We start from the raw sequence: 17,992 nt of genomic DNA, 5'->3' as shown, positions 1-17,992 counted from the left end.
CCAGGTTGTCAGCTTTGTGTTAGAACATCTATTGGCTGCCCACTTACTGAAACACAGAGTGTAAGCAAAGCACAGCCGGTACTTTGGGTACTATTGTTAAATACTGGGCCAAATCTCTCCTCTGGCCACTGTGGAAGATACAAAGTGTATTTTAAAAAAAAGGAAAAAAAAATAAAATAAAATAGGAGTGAGTGTGCAAGAGTGTGGAGGAAGGGAGGAAAATGAAAAGAGAAGGAAAAAGGAGGAAAGAAACATAGTGTTGAGAATAATAGAGTTCTGTAGTAGTAGATGTATACTAATGATTTCCTTATATTTTCTCAAGTTTTTCAAGCTGTTTCTCTTGAAATGCTCACTGGCTATTCTGTTAAAAAGCATCCTTCCTTTGTGCCACTGACTCAGTTACTGGCATCATCTCTGGTTCTGTCTTGTATCCATTATGAATATACGTATCTTGGGGCAAACCCTGTAACTGGGGCGTGCATTTCTCCCAAGAACTGCAGGAAAACTCTCCCACGTTGTTCAACACTATGCAAACTGCAGGGGCTTTTACATATGGAGTGGATGTAGGTAGTCAAACTTGTCCCAGTTCTATCTGTACCTTTCTTTGTGCTCATGTAAGAATTATTTGAAATAGATTAAAATAATAGAAGTATGAACTGGGAAGAACTTTTGGGGATTATCTAGAACTGCAGCTCTTAGCAGGACAGTTGCCAGTATGCAGTTAGATCAGCTGTGCTGTGTTATATAGCTGCATCTTCTAAACTTCTTGCCATGAAGCCACCTCTTTGGGTGTTAGATTGCCTTATTGGTAGAGAAGTCTCTCTTAATTTCAAACTTGGAGATTGTGGCTCTTTTCCCATGTTTTGCCATCTGCTGCTACTTTGTATATAGCTTCATCATCTTTGTAACTCCCCTTCAAGTAGTTATTGTCCACTGTTAAACACTTACTAGCCTTCTTTTTGATGGAGAAATGATCTTTCTTTCACTGGAATTTGCACTTTATCAGTGTTCTTTGTGAAATAAGGGGCCCCAAACTGTAGTTGTTGCACAGCCTCAGCAGCATGGGGAGTTGGGATAGTAATTTCCTACAGTTTCCTGGCTGTGCTCAGGAATTTCTAATGTAGCTCAGTATGCAATTCGTCTTATTTAAAACCAGCACATTTAACGTGGTTCCCAGTGTGATTTTCCCAACCTGTCTTGACGTGTGGGATTATTCTACCCGAGGTACAGAACTTTACATTTCTCCTTTTTGAAATTCATGAAGTTTCTGTTGGTCCAGCTGTCAAGTTTTCTTAAAGTCCCTTTGCCTTGTCATGCAGAGCTTTCTCAGATTGCTTCATGCTCTGCAATTCAGAATGCTCTGAATGCAGAACTCACCTGCTGTGCAGCTGTGTGGCATCCTGTTGCCTTGATCCCCGCTAGTTTAGCGTTATGTGGAGCTCTCTTGTGAATTTAGGGAACAGAATGCCAGTGTAAGTGCCAGTGTATATTTATTTTTCATTCTTCATGTTAGGATTGTCTGTCCCTTTTCTAGCACTTCTCTCTATTCTGTATACATTGCATGAGATTGATATAGCAAATCTGAAACAGTAAAACCAAAATGACTAACAGTGAAAACTTACCATAATGTCTCATAAAAGCAAGTTTACCAGCTGTGTTATTACCCATCCAGAGTTCTAGCTTGCTTTGAAATAGCCATCCTAATGTCTGTCTTCTTTTTAATTAATGCCAACTGGTACAGATCTTCAATGGGCCAGTACCCAGTGCTTATCTTTGTCACACACTGCTTGTATTTTTCATAGAATTATAGAATTGTTAAGGTTGGAATAGTGAGCCATCAACCCATCACCACCATGCCCACTAAACCACATCTTTCATTAGAGCTTTTTTCCAAAAGAAGGCAGGATAGGAGGAGTAGGATCCCATTGTGTTGATTGTAGACCAAGGAGAGCATGCTTGGAAAATAGTGCTTATTAAAAAAAATAATAAAAAAAAATCATCTCTAGGCCTACAGGTTAGAGTAAGATTTGAAAAACTGGAAAATAGTGAATCCCAAAAATGTATATTCCCCAAATTCTATGCATTGATAATAAAAGTGGTTCATAATGGTGCTAAAATGTGATTTCCTCATGTCTTGACTGCTCCCAAATGCTTGTTCTCACTATAATTATATTATTATTTTCAGTCTTGCTTGAAAGGTACAACTTCACTATAACTGCATTGAAACTGTGTATCATTTTTCTCCCTGATCTGTTAACCAGAAGTAAAAAGCTTGTGACAGTAAGAGCTATCACCACTGGGTTTAAAAAGTGCTTGCTCCAGGTCGAGTATTTTTTGAATGGGGTACTAATTAAGAAATAGGAAACAGTCCTGCTTCCATAGGAAGGAAAGAAAATTGACAGGAACAAGACCAATGCATTTTGAAAGATGGAGGTTAAATAGTAGAATAGAGTTAGATGTGAACTGTAGCATTCAAATGAACAGCAGGAGTATCTTACCATTAAGCAAGTTACTCTGGGACAAGGGTTGGTGCCTAGCCCAAATAGCCGTAGAGCATTAAAACTTTCTGTGAAGATGAGCAGGAAGGGGCAAAGATGCTTTTTAGAAAAGAGTCTGGTAGGATTAAGGGGGGGATTATATTACATCTTTGCCTGTAGTAACATCTCAGTGGGCATAATGGCCCAGAAATCTGATCACAGTATCATAGAATGGCTTGAGCTGGAAGGGACCTCAAACATCTAGATCATCACCCTCCTGCTGTGGGCTGGTTGCCGCCTATCAGATCAGACTGCCCAGGGCTCCATACAACCTGGCCTTGAACTGCTCCAGAGATGGGGCATCCACAACTGGTACTGGCAGCCTGTGCCAATCCAGCACAATCCATGCCATCCAGCATAAAAAAATTCCTGATATCTTACCTCTCTCCTCTTTTAGTTTGAAACCATTTCCTCTTGTCCTATCACTATCAGCTTGTGTTAAAAGTCCCCAATGTGCTTGTAAACTCCCTTCAAATAACAGAAAGCCACCACAAGATCTCTGGGGATCCTTTTCTTCTCCCACCTAAACAAACCCACCTCCCTCAACCTTTTTTCATAGGAGAAGTGCTCCAGCTCTGCAGTTAACCTTATAGCCCTCCTCTGGCTCACTCTGACATCTCCACATCCTTGTGCTGGGGGACCTACAGGTGGACTTAGTCTCGTGTGGTCTCATGAGGGCAGTCATGAGGGTGACAGTCCCCTCTCTCCCTGCTGCCACCCCTCTGTTGGTGAGGCCCAGGATACTGTTGACCTTCTCTGCTGCAGGAACACACTGCTGGCTCATGTCAAGACAGTTCTGCTTTCCTTTCATGTTAACGAGTTGTTGACATTTGCATATATATGAAGGTTCCTCTCTTTTGTTTCACGTTTTCTTTTACTGTTCTGGTTACTGATATGTATTTTGCCTATAGCAAATGCCAACCTAATATTTTTGTCTTCCTTATGTTGTCTTAAATTATTTATCTTTCTTTACACAACTTAGAGACTTGTATATAGGGAGACTGAAATAGCTGTTATTATGGAATGTATACATGGTAGAGCTTGGCTGGATTTCAGCAGTTTTGGTTCTCAGGAGCATCATAATTAATGTTATTGTAACCTTCGTTGTGCTCTCTGATCAAAGAAATATAATGGCTGAATATTATGTATTATGTAAATGTATGTGAATATTCACATACATTTATAACTCTCTGACCTCACTTGAATCTTGTTACCATGTAATTGTTCCAGTTTATCAGTGCAAAATTAGTAAGTGGAAGGGGCAATTTTGAAATTGGTGTTAGGAAAAACAGCAGGAGAATATGGTGGGAGGGAAAAGAATGTCCATCAGTGTCACTGGGGCAGAAGAACTCATGCAAAACAATGTAGCTGAGGTGAAACTGCCTTGGTGAAGCTCTGTAATCCTTGTTTTCTGACTGTCATCTTTACTGAGCAATTACAATCCGTGTAATTAACGCTGTGTATGATAACAGTGAACAACATCCGTAAGTGCCTGAAGAAGTTTAAAAAAAATGAATCATTCTGTGTCTTGTATTCATGGCTCTAATATTTGCATAATGTCAGATAAGAAAGCAAGTGTTATACAAAGCAATGAAATGATGATTTCTGAAGGTAAAAAGAATAAAGGTGTTAATTGATCTGTTCTGATAGCTGCGATTTTTACAACTTATCCAAATCAAATGTGCTTTCAGGAGACAAAGAAGAAGACACAAAAAATTATTATCCGTTACTTATGAAAAGAGATTCAATATTTATGTTGGTTTAAAATATGAATTCTGGCAAAATGAAGATACATTGTAATAATAGTGCTTTTAAAAAAGTATTGAAACAGATGTAAATCGGACCTTCAATGATACAGGGTGATGGTATATGAAATGAACATTTCTTCAAGCATATTAGGATGACTTAAAGCAAATCTCGTGATATACAAGGAAGAATAAGTCAATATAAACTTCCATGTCAGGATGACTGCGGAATTAAATTAAGACCACTCTCATAATAACTTTTCAAAGCTCATTAGTGCACTATGACTCTGTCTCAAACTCCTTTAATAAACAGAATTCTGTGCGTTGTAATTAAAAGCTGATGTAGAAAACAGTTCAGTTAGTATAGCTCTGCATACCTTTTAATGATATTTCAAGGATCCTATTCTACACCATTTTCTGGTTTTAATGAATGTAATGAATCCTATTGATCTGGATGGGACTATTTGCTTAAGCAAAGGCAGAGTATTTTAGTGTTTGCCGAATTGGAGACTTTTTTTCTCATGCAATGCCAAAAAAGGAAAATTCTCATGCTGTTGTGTAATTACGACGTTGTCAGTACAGCTAACATTAAATGCTATGCAATTAAAGTCCATAAAATAAACTGACAGGAAGTACTGTTTCTCCTTAATCCAGATCAATACGACTTACCCTCTTACTGTGAATTTTAAATAGTAAAAGAGCTGTTAAATTGCATTGTCTTTCATTGTACTTTTTCTTTGTCTTTTACAGGAAAAAGTAGAATATGCCTTCCTGATAATTTTTACAGTTGAAACATTTTTGAAGATTATAGCATATGGATTATTATTACACCCCAATGCGTACGTTAGAAATGGATGGAATTTATTGGATTTTGTAATAGTAGTAGTAGGGTAAGTAACTCATATTCTATTGTAAAAAGGTTTTAAAGTCTTCTTTACAGTGAAGTAGATATAGATCTGTTTGGCTGTGAGTAAGGGCCTGAGCTTGACATTTATTCCTCTGGAGTAAAAGCATTGACTGAGAAGAGAGAAGAACTCAGTATAAAATCAAAAGTTTTCACTGGTGTAGGCTGTACTGCACCATCAGCTATACACTGGAAGTTCATAGGGATTTCTGTGTTCTGCCAAACAATTTGACAAGACATATGCTCCTTAGTTGTCTTGCCTGTTGCTGTGTCAAGAAGCTGTTGAGTGTTGGTTTCCCTCCTCTGACAAGTTACTGCTCAAGCCTTGTGCAAGTTACCAAAGAGTGGAGAGTTGAATGTCCCCTGGAAAGTGATTATTGAAAAAGGGAATTTCCAGTATTGCAGATTTTTTGCTAATCTTTTAAAATTTATATAGCCTATGGAGAATGTTATTCCATGTAACCTTGTAGATTGTGGCTGGCTTGCAAAGAAGAACTTGGTATGGAAGTTCAAACTATATCAAGTTCTGTGTAATTGAAAAAGCCCTGGAGTTCAAGAGTGTTCTGCTTCTAATTCATGCCACTGCATTAAGGGAAAAGATGCAAAGTAAAGGAATTTGTGGTAAAGCATTATTAAATATGGGGAAGTATTCTGAATGTGTTAACAACCAATTTATAACTATTTGATTCTGAGATAGGAAAAAAATTACTGAGAAGATTGTATTCAGGCCAGTTGCATGGGCCAGAAAGAAATTTTCATTGAGGACTAAAATTTGTATATAAATAGATCCTTCATCAGGTTAGGTCATTCTCAACAGATTGGCCTCTGTGCCTGAAGGGAAAGCTTGGTGTGTAGGTATGGAGGCTATCAGAGATAAAAGCTCTGTTCTCTTGCCAGGCTCACTTGAATAGACCTCTTCTCTTTTGTCAAATGACCATGGAGCTACAGTAAGCCTGGAGCAGTCTAATTAACATGACCTCTATCTTTGGCTCTGTCCTAAATACATGATAACTAAAAATCTTTCCATTAACTCAAAAAATGCTCACTATTGGAAGCTAAATCTGGTTAGGTCAAATATTAGCACTGTGTGCATAAAAAATAGGAAAAAAAAGGGACTACATCTTATAAAATAACTAAAATATCACACTACGATTTAAGTTCTAGCTCAAACCCAGATGTTTTGAGGTGTAAATTACTTTGTATGTTGCCATCAGTTGTCATCTTCATGGAATTATTGCCCTTCAGTAACACACAATTTGTTTTTGCTCTCTTTGTTAAAAAAACAACAATGCAAAACCCAAGAGAAAACACCATGCACGTAAGTAAGGAAACAAGAGTGAATCCATTTATCTAACTAATACTTAAGAGAAAAGCCTACTGGAGAGTTGATTCTCATATGTAACTCAAGATGGATATGGAATCACTTCTGGATCTGATTCTATTTGACTAGCATCACCATGCAATTTCATTAGGTATTTTAATAGCTTTGAAAGAGCTGCCATGCTGTCCTATAGTCAACACATTAGATGAAATTTGCTCTGTCTGCTTTTTCAGCACAAACTAAGGCAGTCCAAATGCATAAATCTTAACTGTGCCAAAAGAAATCTCTGCCGGGAAAGGACAAACATGCGCATAGGCTTTTTCCCCAACATGAAATTCAGCATTTAAAATTTGATAAACTGTACAGGAGGATAAATGTCAATTTTAAAAATAATAAGAGTTTGTATGTTTTATACCTTAATGGCTTTAGATAATGGACATAAAATGACAAGTGTAGATATGGCTGCTATTACTCCTGTCCTTGTCACTTCTCTCTGAAACCAGAGTAGGAATTACCTTCTGAGCACTCTATTACTTGCCTGCATTCTTTGTCATGCAATTTCTGTTGATTTAAGTGAAATAATGAGGGTCTAGCAAAGAAAGCTTTCATTGTGCTTTTATAGTGCTTTCTTATGCCTGCAGAATTTTGAAATAAAAATTTTCTGAATAATGTACTGATTGGCAGGCTTGAAAGCAGCTTCTCTTAAATTGGGGTTTTATTCAGAAGTCTGTTTAACCATGTTGTCTTTGGAGCACAAGTAGTCTAGCTGAAATCGTTGAGGTGGCTCATTTTCTTAGAATTATTCTTCGTTTAAATTATGACGTGAATCAGGATCTGAAATACTGTGTGGATTTCTCAGGGTGTTACAGAGGGTGGGTTGCTGGATTGATGTTCATTCTAAGAGCCACGTGATGCTCTTTGTGTCTGGCTTTCTTTCAGCGAAGCAGACCAGGGATGGGAATTAATTGATACAGGTTGATTGCTGACTGGGGAAGGAAAAAGTCTTCAGTATTCTACTTTTGGCATTATATGACTTACAGCAACTATCCTGCAGCACTGTGAACCAGAGTTGTGAAAATTTCTTTTGATGAAGCCAAAAACCGACACATTTCAGGAGTCCTTTGCAAATGTGAAATATTTCAGAATTGCAAGAATATTGGCTTGATAATCTTTTCAGGAGAAGTGCAGTTTTGCAAGTATTGGACTGCAGACTCTGTGCAAAGGATTATTATGGTTTTCATGGTCCTGAGTTTTGTGTGGAAAACAATGCGTCTCAAATTCAGGTTGAAACCAAAATAGGTCTAAGATTACTTTGCATTTCAAACACTTGCATGAGTTTGAATTTCTGCTGGAAGTGGGAGGGAAAAATAAAACCTTGTCTTCCAAATTCTTCTAATGAATTACTGGCTCATTTCTGCAGTGAAAAAATACAATATAACAAATGAGTCATCTGGGAATATTTTTATACTCAAGGTTATTATGAATAAGAAACAAATCTTTTTCTGTGTTATTAAATTTTGGCCTCAAATTATTTTTTAATATATTCAGCTTTTGCTGACTGTATTTAGCATATTGAAGTCACTTGGAGTTCACATGTCCCACTAAAATTAAAACAGATGGTTTCTTGTGATTATCTATTTCATATTTTAAAGAGAAGGCTACTTCTCCAAACTTCACAGTTAAAACGTTTGAACAAGGAGAAATGGCAAAGTAGCTTCATTTATCTTCACTTATTTAAAAATAGCCACGGGGTGTGTGCAAGTAGGATGCTAATTTATTGGAGACTGTGTGATTGTCACTCTCAGAAGGGATTAGCTCTTGCAATTCATGACTCTTCCTGTCATGATTTAATACGCCGATATTCCTCTCACTTTGAAATCTGGATGGCTTTGCAGAGTTCTCTGCAGTTCAAGTAATTTCCTAATACCTTTGATTGCGTGGCAAATGGATGGTGATGACCTTACCCTTCATCTCATTTTCTAGATTATTTAGTGTAATATTGGAACAATTAACCAAAGAAACAGAAGGTGGCAGCCACTCAGGTGGCAAACCTGGAGGCTTTGATGTCAAAGCCCTAAGAGCCTTTCGTGTATTGCGACCTCTCCGGCTTGTATCAGGAGTGCCCAGTAAGCTCTTTTCTATTTAATTCTATTGAAATAAATATCGTAACTGATCTGACTGTTTAACTTTCATGTTCCAGACACTAGCATAAATGAGATAATATGAAGTTGATTTTTGTTATCTGGTTGTTTATATAAAGTGAGATTCAAGATGAATGATATGCTATTTCAATTTGAGCAGAGGATTGTGAATTCATTCAGTGTATGATCTTTTTACACAGTTCAATAAGCAGACGGGCAAATACACTTCCTTTTTAGAAGCTTTATATAAAATTGAATTGCGTGTTTAAATGCAAATAAACCAAAAATTAAAATTCAGATTTTTAAAATTCTAAATCCTACGCATCTGAAAATGTAGGTGATCTTAAAATAGTTTATATTTTGGTAAATCTGTGCCAAAGCACATTACACATTTCGTATTTCCTGCCCCCTCCAATGCACATGAATGCCTTCTGTTTATGTCAATAAAGCTACCAGATAAATTACGAGACTTGAAAAGTAGAGCAATATTATTTAAAGAAAGCAATTGAATTTTATAACAATCCTTCCCATTTTCTTTTCATGCATTACTAATTACTGAAGCTTTTTGGGCTGAGTAAGAAGTTCATGGCTTACAACTCAACTCTTTCCATTCATTGTATTTATCATATCATAGTCTCCTACATAGAGATGGTTGCGTTCGGCATATATTTAGCAAAAGAGATTAAATGAAGAAAGAAGCAGTCTTAAGAAATGCCAGACAAGAATTTTGAAATAAAAATGAGCCATGTTTTGTTCTCATTGGTACTTTGGCAACCTCATTAGTTTGTGGTTTACTTATTTTAGTAAGAACAAAATTTGGCTTAATATTTAAGGAGAAAATACAAGAAAAGTGAAATTAGTTCTGAAAGTGATGTGAAATATGAATAACTAAAAAGTAAGATTGTTCAAAGTGAAAATGAGTTTTCCTAAATAGCCAGTTGCAGAAATATATATTTTTTTTAATCCAGAGAGATATGTAAATGCAATTTCCGTGGACTTGTTGCAAAGTTGTTATTGTAGCATAGGACTTCTTAGAGGTCTTGTAAAATGACCTGCAGCCACTCACCATGGCTTTCATTTCATTTCTAAAACAAATCCAACTGTGATTTCTTGTGACACATTTTAAGCATTGGCTTCCATGACATAACATTTATTAACAGAGGAAATCATTAGGCTTTGACAAAAAGCTATAATCTCATATAAAATATGTGATATGATTCTGGGCAGTAAAAATGTTTTTCAGTGGATACTCTCTGCCTGTGTGTATCATGAATTTTGAATAACGTGCAATTACAGAAGTTTTGGGATGGCATAAACATAGAAACCAAGTTCATATCTTGTATCTTCTTTTCTTTTAGGTTTACAAGTTGTCCTGAACTCCATTATAAAAGCCATGGTTCCCCTGCTCCATATTGCCCTTTTGGTATTGTTTGTAATCATAATCTATGCTATTATAGGATTGGAACTTTTTATTGGAAAAATGCACAAATCTTGTTTTCTTATTGATTCAGGTAAGTCATGAAACTAGTTACTAAAATAAGGGATTGGTTCTGTTGTATTTCAAGCCTGTGGGATTTCAGTTTGAAATAGAACAGGGGCGAAGCACTGAGACTGTTTTAACCCGCGGTTTCGATGGACTGTAATTTTAGGAAAAGTATATTCTGTTTAAAAACAGTCAAGGAAACTGGTACTACCACCACCACCACCAACATGAAAAACAGAGACTTGAATGTGTTCTGTACAGCTTTTAATGTATGAAATGTCTAACTGCAGTGTTAGCATTGAAAATATTAGGGGTTGCTATCTGCAAGATACGAATCAGTATTTTCTCCAGATGTCCCATAACAGGTAAGCTATACTCTCTTGAGATTACAGTTTGGCAGTGTCTGTCCGTCAGTATTTATTTTGAATAGTATAACAAAAAATAGAGTTCTAAGATGACTAATAAAAGGAAACAGTGTTCCTCCATCTATGCAAGTGATGCAATGAAGGTGTTTCTTATGGGAGAGTTTTGAAGGAGTGAAATGTTTTTGTGAGGGAGAAATATGTGATGGCTAAAGGTATGCTTCCTTCACCTGATGAAGTAGACTACACAAAACAATTAGTCTTGACCTATTTCCTTGGTTGTACATCAATATGAAGTGAAGAGGAAAAAAACCCAAGGCATTGTGTATGGGGTGTTTCTGGAAAGATATGTTGCATTATTATGACTGTGAACATGCTTTTTTTTCCCTACCCATTGCTCAATTACTTGAGCTCTTTTATGTGCTCGGTTTTGATTAAAATATTTTCAGATTGAAGGGCCCAGGTGTCAGAGAGATAAGCATCTCTAGAGCTCACGAGTTCCCTTTCTCAGCATTTCTCAGGCTGATATCTAGCTTTATGTTCCGATAGGTTTGATATTTCTTCATATAGAATTAGCTCACAAATGTTTGAGAAATGAAAGAGACTTTTTTGGTCAATTTTCAGATATACTAGTTGAAGAAGATCCAGCACCTTGTGCATTCTCAGGGAATGGACGTCAGTGTGTCATGAATGGCACTGAATGTAAGGGTGGTTGGGTTGGACCGAACGGAGGCATAACGAACTTCGATAATTTTGCATTTGCAATGTTGACTGTGTTCCAGTGTATAACCATGGAAGGATGGACTGATGTGTTATACTGGGTAAGTAACTTCAGAAATCATTGAATATTGCTTACTTTTAAACCAACTTTAGCATTCAAACGAGAAGTAAACTGTTTTACAATACCATAAGTAAGAAATCTTGGTGAGTTTTAATAGAAGTGGAGCTTAACTGCTTAACTTATTCCAGTCACAAAATCTTTTTGGCTTGCTTAGGCTAGGAAGGCTTTTTAGCAACAAATTTATTCTTTGGGTTTTATTTGTTTGTTTTTGGTTTTGTCTATTTCATTTGGATAAAAATAATACCACGTTTATGTCCTTTGGACTAACATTTTTTTTTTCATGCAAGCGTACCATTTTTAGACATGTCTAATTAAACTTAGGAGCAATCTTTCCACAGTATTTCTGCAAAATATTTTGCAATATTAACATAAATTAGACCAAAACAAGCTCTCAGCTGTCCTTGCTTGCCTTGGGTACTGAAAACCACTTGTTAAACATTCAAACAAAAACCAAGTCACAACAGCTGTAAGCCTGACATTGTCACCAAAGAAGCAGTAAGAGGCATTCAAAAGTACCGCTGTGTAAGGCCCCACCTTTAAATGCTACACCAGCATTAAATAACGAACCTTCTCCATCTTGGAACATAGACAAACAGCTGGACACAGGCTGGAAACAAGATTCTCTTTGTCCTAATTTTGCAGATGAGAATGGAGAAAAAGAACACAGATTTTTAAGTGAATAAGGTTACATAAATATTCAGGTAGGAATTTCGCTGCCTTGCCCTGTTCCAATCAAAGAACGTTTTCTTCTGTGACGTTTTAAGGACATAATATTTGGCATGAGTGACTTGTAGAAGGTCACACAGGAAGACCATGACAGAGCCTGCCTACTGTAGGTGCTCAAAATCGTTGAGGATATTCCATACTACTTGGTACTGAGCAGTAAGTCTTTGCAGCACTTAGGACCTTATGGCATCTTAACAGTTTGAATACTGAGATTTTTTTACGAAAGGAGAAATTTGATTGCTAGTAAGGATCACTATTAGAAAGTCACTGAAAATAGATGAGCTATCTTAAAGCATGTCTTTGTGGAGCTGTGTTCTATGTTGTGTTGATCATAGCAGCTCATAGTTTGGACTGCTCTTAAGTTTGGCCAAGTGGGATTATTTACTAATACTGAATCTTCTGTGGAGTACAAGATGCAATAAAAGATGTAGCATTATTCAGTGAATGGACACCTTAAGTGGCCATTTGTTACAAATCAAGGTGAAATATGCTGCTGCTAAGTAATATAACAGCTGTCTGTGTAGTCTCAGAATAAAATTTGTGATACTAGAAAGGACAACATGAATACATTTTTAATATAGTGTCACTGTTAAAAATAAGTAAGATCAGACTAAGTCAGATGTCAGAGGTTAAGAATTGGCTGTAAACATGCAAACCTTTGGCAGTAAAGAAACTGACAGTAATGCAGGGCTCAACATGGGCCAGTTAGTTGTTTGTCAGGGTGTAGGTTTATCCTTTTTGAGTTTTGCTCTCCAGTTCTTCTTAATTTTCTCAGAGAATGCATTACTGCAGAGTTAGTATATACTTTATGTGATTTGTATTATGATGGTGATGGGTATTTTTATCCTCCTGAAACAGAAGGTTTGCCATGATCGTCCAGAAAAAAAATGCACTTTTAACACTTTTCAAGGCATAAGTGTGCTCAAATTTTAGTACCTGGCAATTATTGTAACTGTCACAGATTTTTACAGTGAAAGTCAGTGATAAAGCTTTCAGGGACTTGCACATATGCAGACTATGATTTTTATAGAATTAATTTCATCTGAAAGGCTTAATATTAAACATTTTTTCCCTTTGGAATTAAGAAGCTAATTGATTAGATGATTTCTAAAAAATCTCCACCCCCAAAAGTAAAACCATTAGAAGAGGGTGCTATGGAAATTGTTGCGGTGAAACGTTTTCAAAATGCGATGCATAGGAAAATTCAAAATTCAAAAACTTCAGAACTGCATGCAGAGCTGTGTGTTACTTTGTCTCTCTAAAATGGCTTCCCAAAGCCAAAGTTATTTACAGATACACATATGTCAGTTTTAATTTTATTAAAAATGATACTGGGGTTGTTAGTTAGAGAACAAAGAAATGTACTGACCTTGTAAAGTATGTTCAAAACCAGATTTTCATATAGCTTTGGAATTTGTTTTAAGTGACATTTTCATATAATTTAATTGTATCTCTAGATCCTTTGTATACCAGTGAATTGCCCATTGTCAAGCAGAAATCACTTGCTGAGGACAGAAGAAATGACTTTTTATGTGTTTCACGCTTGCCTGTGATTAATCTGAAGTAGATTTAGCTATTGCTAATTAAACATTCAAAAAGATTTTGTTGTAATCACAAACTGAGAAAAGGCATACACTAGGTTGTGATAAAAATGTCACACAGAATCTAAGGAAACAATTACAGATGTTTAGGTTTGTGAGTTAACTTTTGCTTAGAAATCTGTAGATGAAAGCCGAATGGAATGAATCTGCTTGAAAACAAACAGAACAAACCCACAAAGATTAGAAGCTGCACAAAAAGTCTGATTTCTACTTGTTCACTGTGCGAACTGAAAAATTGGCTATGTAGAATTACCTTGCTAGCAGGTGTAAGCTGAGTGGGTGAAATATGTGCAATACTTTGCATTACGTTATGTGGCATTCTGCTAGCAAGAATGACAGCTGAAAATTACAGCTTCCAGTAATGCTCACTAGCACAGCTTCTTTTCACCTGGTAAACAACAGCAAACTCTCCCTAGAAATTTCCCAAGCATCAGTAGTTTTTTTTCTAATATGTATTTTATGCTTGGCGCCCTTCCTGTCCTGGTGACTCACCTGGATGTCCTGCTGCTCACCAGTTTGCACCTGATTCCTATATGTCTCTTATTTTTAGTGCTTTTCCTTAGTGCTTAATTTTCTGTAGCTTCCTTGTAACCCACTGAGTAGCACACATCACTTATTTCATCCACTGAAAATGCGACTCTTTAATGCCAAATGCTGGACTGAATTGTAGAGGCTAAGGGATATTGTCCTTGTCACTTACACCAGCCAATGCAGCATATGTGTTCCCAAATTGTCTAATATCTTTGTGGCTACACATCTGTACATCTCTTCCATTTATATCAGCAGTGTGTTTACTCCTGACCACAGCCCTGTTTGTTTGCTCAGTAGGTCCAGATGTAGACTTAAACTGTTAGCTTTGGATCCCAGTACAGTCCTCGTTATTGGCAAAGTGGCCTGGGTACCACTCGAGCTGAAACTGCTGAATTATGCTATGTGATGTCTTGTGGTTTTTGATTTTCTTTTAAAGCCTTTAATGTAAGTACTGATACTTTTAACAAGATGAGCCTTTTCACAAGGTTTCACGTTTAAAATATGCAGTTCATTAACTGAATGTATAAGCAATCTAAAATATATCTAAAACTTTAAGGTTTAAAGAAAGGGATGTCAGAATATTTTAATACATCCTTTACCAACATGTCAGCTTCTGAAATTGTACTCTTTACTACTGCTTGAAAGAAGCATCAAATAATACTTCATTCATAATTAATCTGCTTTTGTAACAAAAAGAAGTGTGCATTTAGAAACCTGTTTCATTCTTCAGAAATTGAGCTTTATTTGCCCCAGTCTCTTTCTTGAAGTATATTAGAACATTTGAAGAAAACCAATCATTTCAGTAATGCATTCTGTTTAGGTTGCACTGCACTTCTTCACATGTTGAGTGTGCAAGTGTCTATCCAACCACTGCACTAATTAACCACGAATAATGTATTTTAAGGTAGAAAAAAAAGTATAAATATTTATTTAAATCATGAAATCATAGAATGTCTTCGGTTGGAAGAAACCTCAAATCAGATCATTCTAGTTCCAACCCCCTGCATGGGCAGGGTTGCCAACTGATCAGATATTTCTGTGATGAAGTACAAGAGCTATGATTTTCTCACTGGCTTTCCAGTAATACAGGGCAACTTAAAATGTGGAAAACCAAGATATGTTTGCTTTCCAACTGGATGAGAATCTGAAAGAATGACTACAATCGACTACAAAAGTTGCCCATGCAAAAGAAAATAATTACAGTGATAAAACTGTAAAGTCTATTGATTTTTCAGAATGTCAGTCAGGTGATCAGGAACTCAGGAAGTCTTCTCATCATATCTCTTCTAATTGTGCTCCTAGCTCAAGAATCACAGAGGATTGCCTACGAGGAAGTATTTTAAGGGGATATGATGTACTTGAAAGCAACTAGTGTACAATCAAAGATTTTTCCTGAAACAACCAAGTATTTTATAAACCTATCTCACAGAAGAAGCTGTTGGCTGGTGCACAAAACGTATTATTAATCCATAAAAAAAGTTGCAGAGCACATTTAAAATATTATGAAAACTGTCATCGTAGTGATGAGAAGGAATCTTTAAATAAATAAATTAGCAAAATCTTTTTATACAACCAACAGGTCAAATAAGCAGTGATACTCAAGAACTTTCACTTGACTGATCTAATATAACATTAGAAAATGAAGACATAGGTTGATATAATTTTTTTTTGTCACATTACAGCAGCAGGAATGGAAGGCATGTTATTGCATCCAAACAATAACGGTCAGCTTAGCCTAAGAAGTGAACAGATGCTTGATAACTTTTTGTTCTTCTGTACATCAGCTGCAAATGTTCTGCAAACAGTGTTAAAAATCCTGATTGAATATGCAAGGCAAATCTTACAAAATCTGTATTTCTCCCTTCTATTTGTCTTTTATGTACTAAGGATAGCTTAGTACTGTTCAACACCACTCACAGGTCATCTAAGGGAGACTCTTCAGTGAAACAAGGCAGTACATCCCCAGAGACACTGATGTGCTGGCTGCACAGTGCTCCCGGCGTTTGATGACTACATAGCCAGAAATTTAACACATGATGTCCAGCTGGAGAAAGAATAGTAAGAATTTTGGTTAGCAGTATTAATACACTGCATAAATTGTACTTAAGAACCAGGGATAACAGGCAGGATTTAAAAAAAAAAAGATTGTGCGCTAGTCATTTGAATTCAATTCCAAGCTGAAATCTATTTTAACGCATCCCTCTCCCCCCGCCTTTAGATAATGATTTGGACTACTTTTTTTTCCCCAGAATCAGCCAATTTTAGATTGCAAAGAGTTGATATTTAAATTATCAATAAATTAGAAACTTCAGAAAGAGAGAAAATGAAATGATCAAATTCAGACCCACAAACAGAGCTTCCAAGCCAGGGAACATGCACATTAACGAGTTTGAATTAGTATTGGAAGAGATGATCACATACATGTTTTAAATGAGCAGCTTATCACAGCCCACCTGAGGATGATTTTAAAGTACCCCACAGAGAAATATAGTTTCCATGCGCTGAAACTGATCTACTTTGACAAGATATCTAGTATCTCAGTCTTAGCTGACTGCTGACCTATACTGCAGTCAAAGCATGGAACTAATTTCTTGTCACACAACATTGCAAATACTTAAAAGAACATATTACTTCTCCCCAGACAGTTTAAATAAAATAGATGGAAACTGGCTTAGAAGTAGGCTGTATTTGCAGTGCTGAGGACTCCTCTAGCTGAAGCTTCTAGCTGAAGTTCATCAGTAACACTTGCCATAAAAAGAAAACGACCATTTAAAACACATTTTACTTTCCTGGCTGTCCCAGGATTACAGCTGAGTAGGTACCTAATTCAGGTGTTCCTTGAGTATTGAGTTTTCATTTGTACATCCTCTATATGTGCGACAAGGTAACAATTATACACGTCAATCCAAATGATTCATGCTGTTATTTTTGCAAAGTCAGCAATACATGCATTTACAGTATCGTGTTGTGTGGAATACACATAGCTATCATGGCAGATTTGACAACAACTACTACTTCCAAAAGTAGTTGGAGTTGTTATTCTGTGCTTTTTAATACATTGTAGCTAAATACTGAAAAACAAGTAGAGTCTTCATCTCGTGATTCTTTTATTTCAATAATGAAAAAGTCTTTTGAGTCCTTAGATTAAGCAAACCAAATCAATAAATTTAAGTTTTAGAAAATAATATAATAAATACTAATAAATAAGTTATGGAAGTTTCTTATGTGGAGTTTTTCTAGGCAATGTGAATAAATACATAGAAGCTCTAATTAATTGTATTAATCCTAGATTACTCTAGGAACCGATGAAGAAATCAAACACTTCTGATTTGTTACACCTTGAACATGAATTCTGTTAAAGCCGGTGGAGTTTTGCTTCCAACCATCCTGTAGAAAACCTTCTCTGGCTTACTAGAATGGGGAGAGGCACAGCTCACCGCTTAGTTATGGTGATGTGCACCTGCTCTGCCACCAGTGCAAGCTGCTGCCAGAGTGATTCAACACAAGATAGCTGCCTGAAGAAGTAGTGATTCCTTAGCAAACTGTTGACGTCTAGGCTTCCCTTGGAAAAAAATGCTTTTTTCTTTTTTGATGATGTGACTGCCTAACATAAAATTTATTAGCTAACAAAGGATAAAAGTGACAGAAATTAGAACCTTCTATTCAGATAGATGGAAGCAAATTAATACAAATGAAGCTGTGTCTTACAAGTTGAAGTTTAATTTGGAAGGGTTACCTATATGTGTACTGTTAATAACTGTGGTTTACGTACAGAAGTTGGGGGCCAAATTTAGAAGCAA

At 36.4% G+C, this 17,992-nt stretch overlaps 1 protein-coding gene across 1 annotated transcript in view; it reads left to right on the top strand.

Moving 5' to 3' along the window:
* Positions 1–17,992, top strand: part of CACNA1D (calcium voltage-gated channel subunit alpha1 D) — a 165,904-nt gene that overhangs the window by 55,124 nt on the left and 92,788 nt on the right. The window contains exons 4-7 of the mRNA XM_042823828.1: positions 5,033–5,172; positions 8,491–8,633; positions 10,007–10,159; positions 11,118–11,314. Coding sequence (XP_042679762.1) covers positions 5,033–5,172; positions 8,491–8,633; positions 10,007–10,159; positions 11,118–11,314 — 633 coding nt within the window. The remainder of the gene's footprint in view (positions 1–5,032; positions 5,173–8,490; positions 8,634–10,006; positions 10,160–11,117; positions 11,315–17,992) is intronic.

This window comes from Centrocercus urophasianus, unplaced genomic scaffold (assembly GCF_019232065.1).
Source record: "Centrocercus urophasianus isolate 14NV4802_14NV808 unplaced genomic scaffold, USGS_Curo_1.0 seq_22, whole genome shotgun sequence".
NCBI lineage: Eukaryota > Metazoa > Chordata > Aves > Galliformes > Phasianidae > Centrocercus > Centrocercus urophasianus.
Note: the sequence above shows the minus strand (reverse complement) of the source record. Positions and strands in the feature narration are given on the sequence as shown.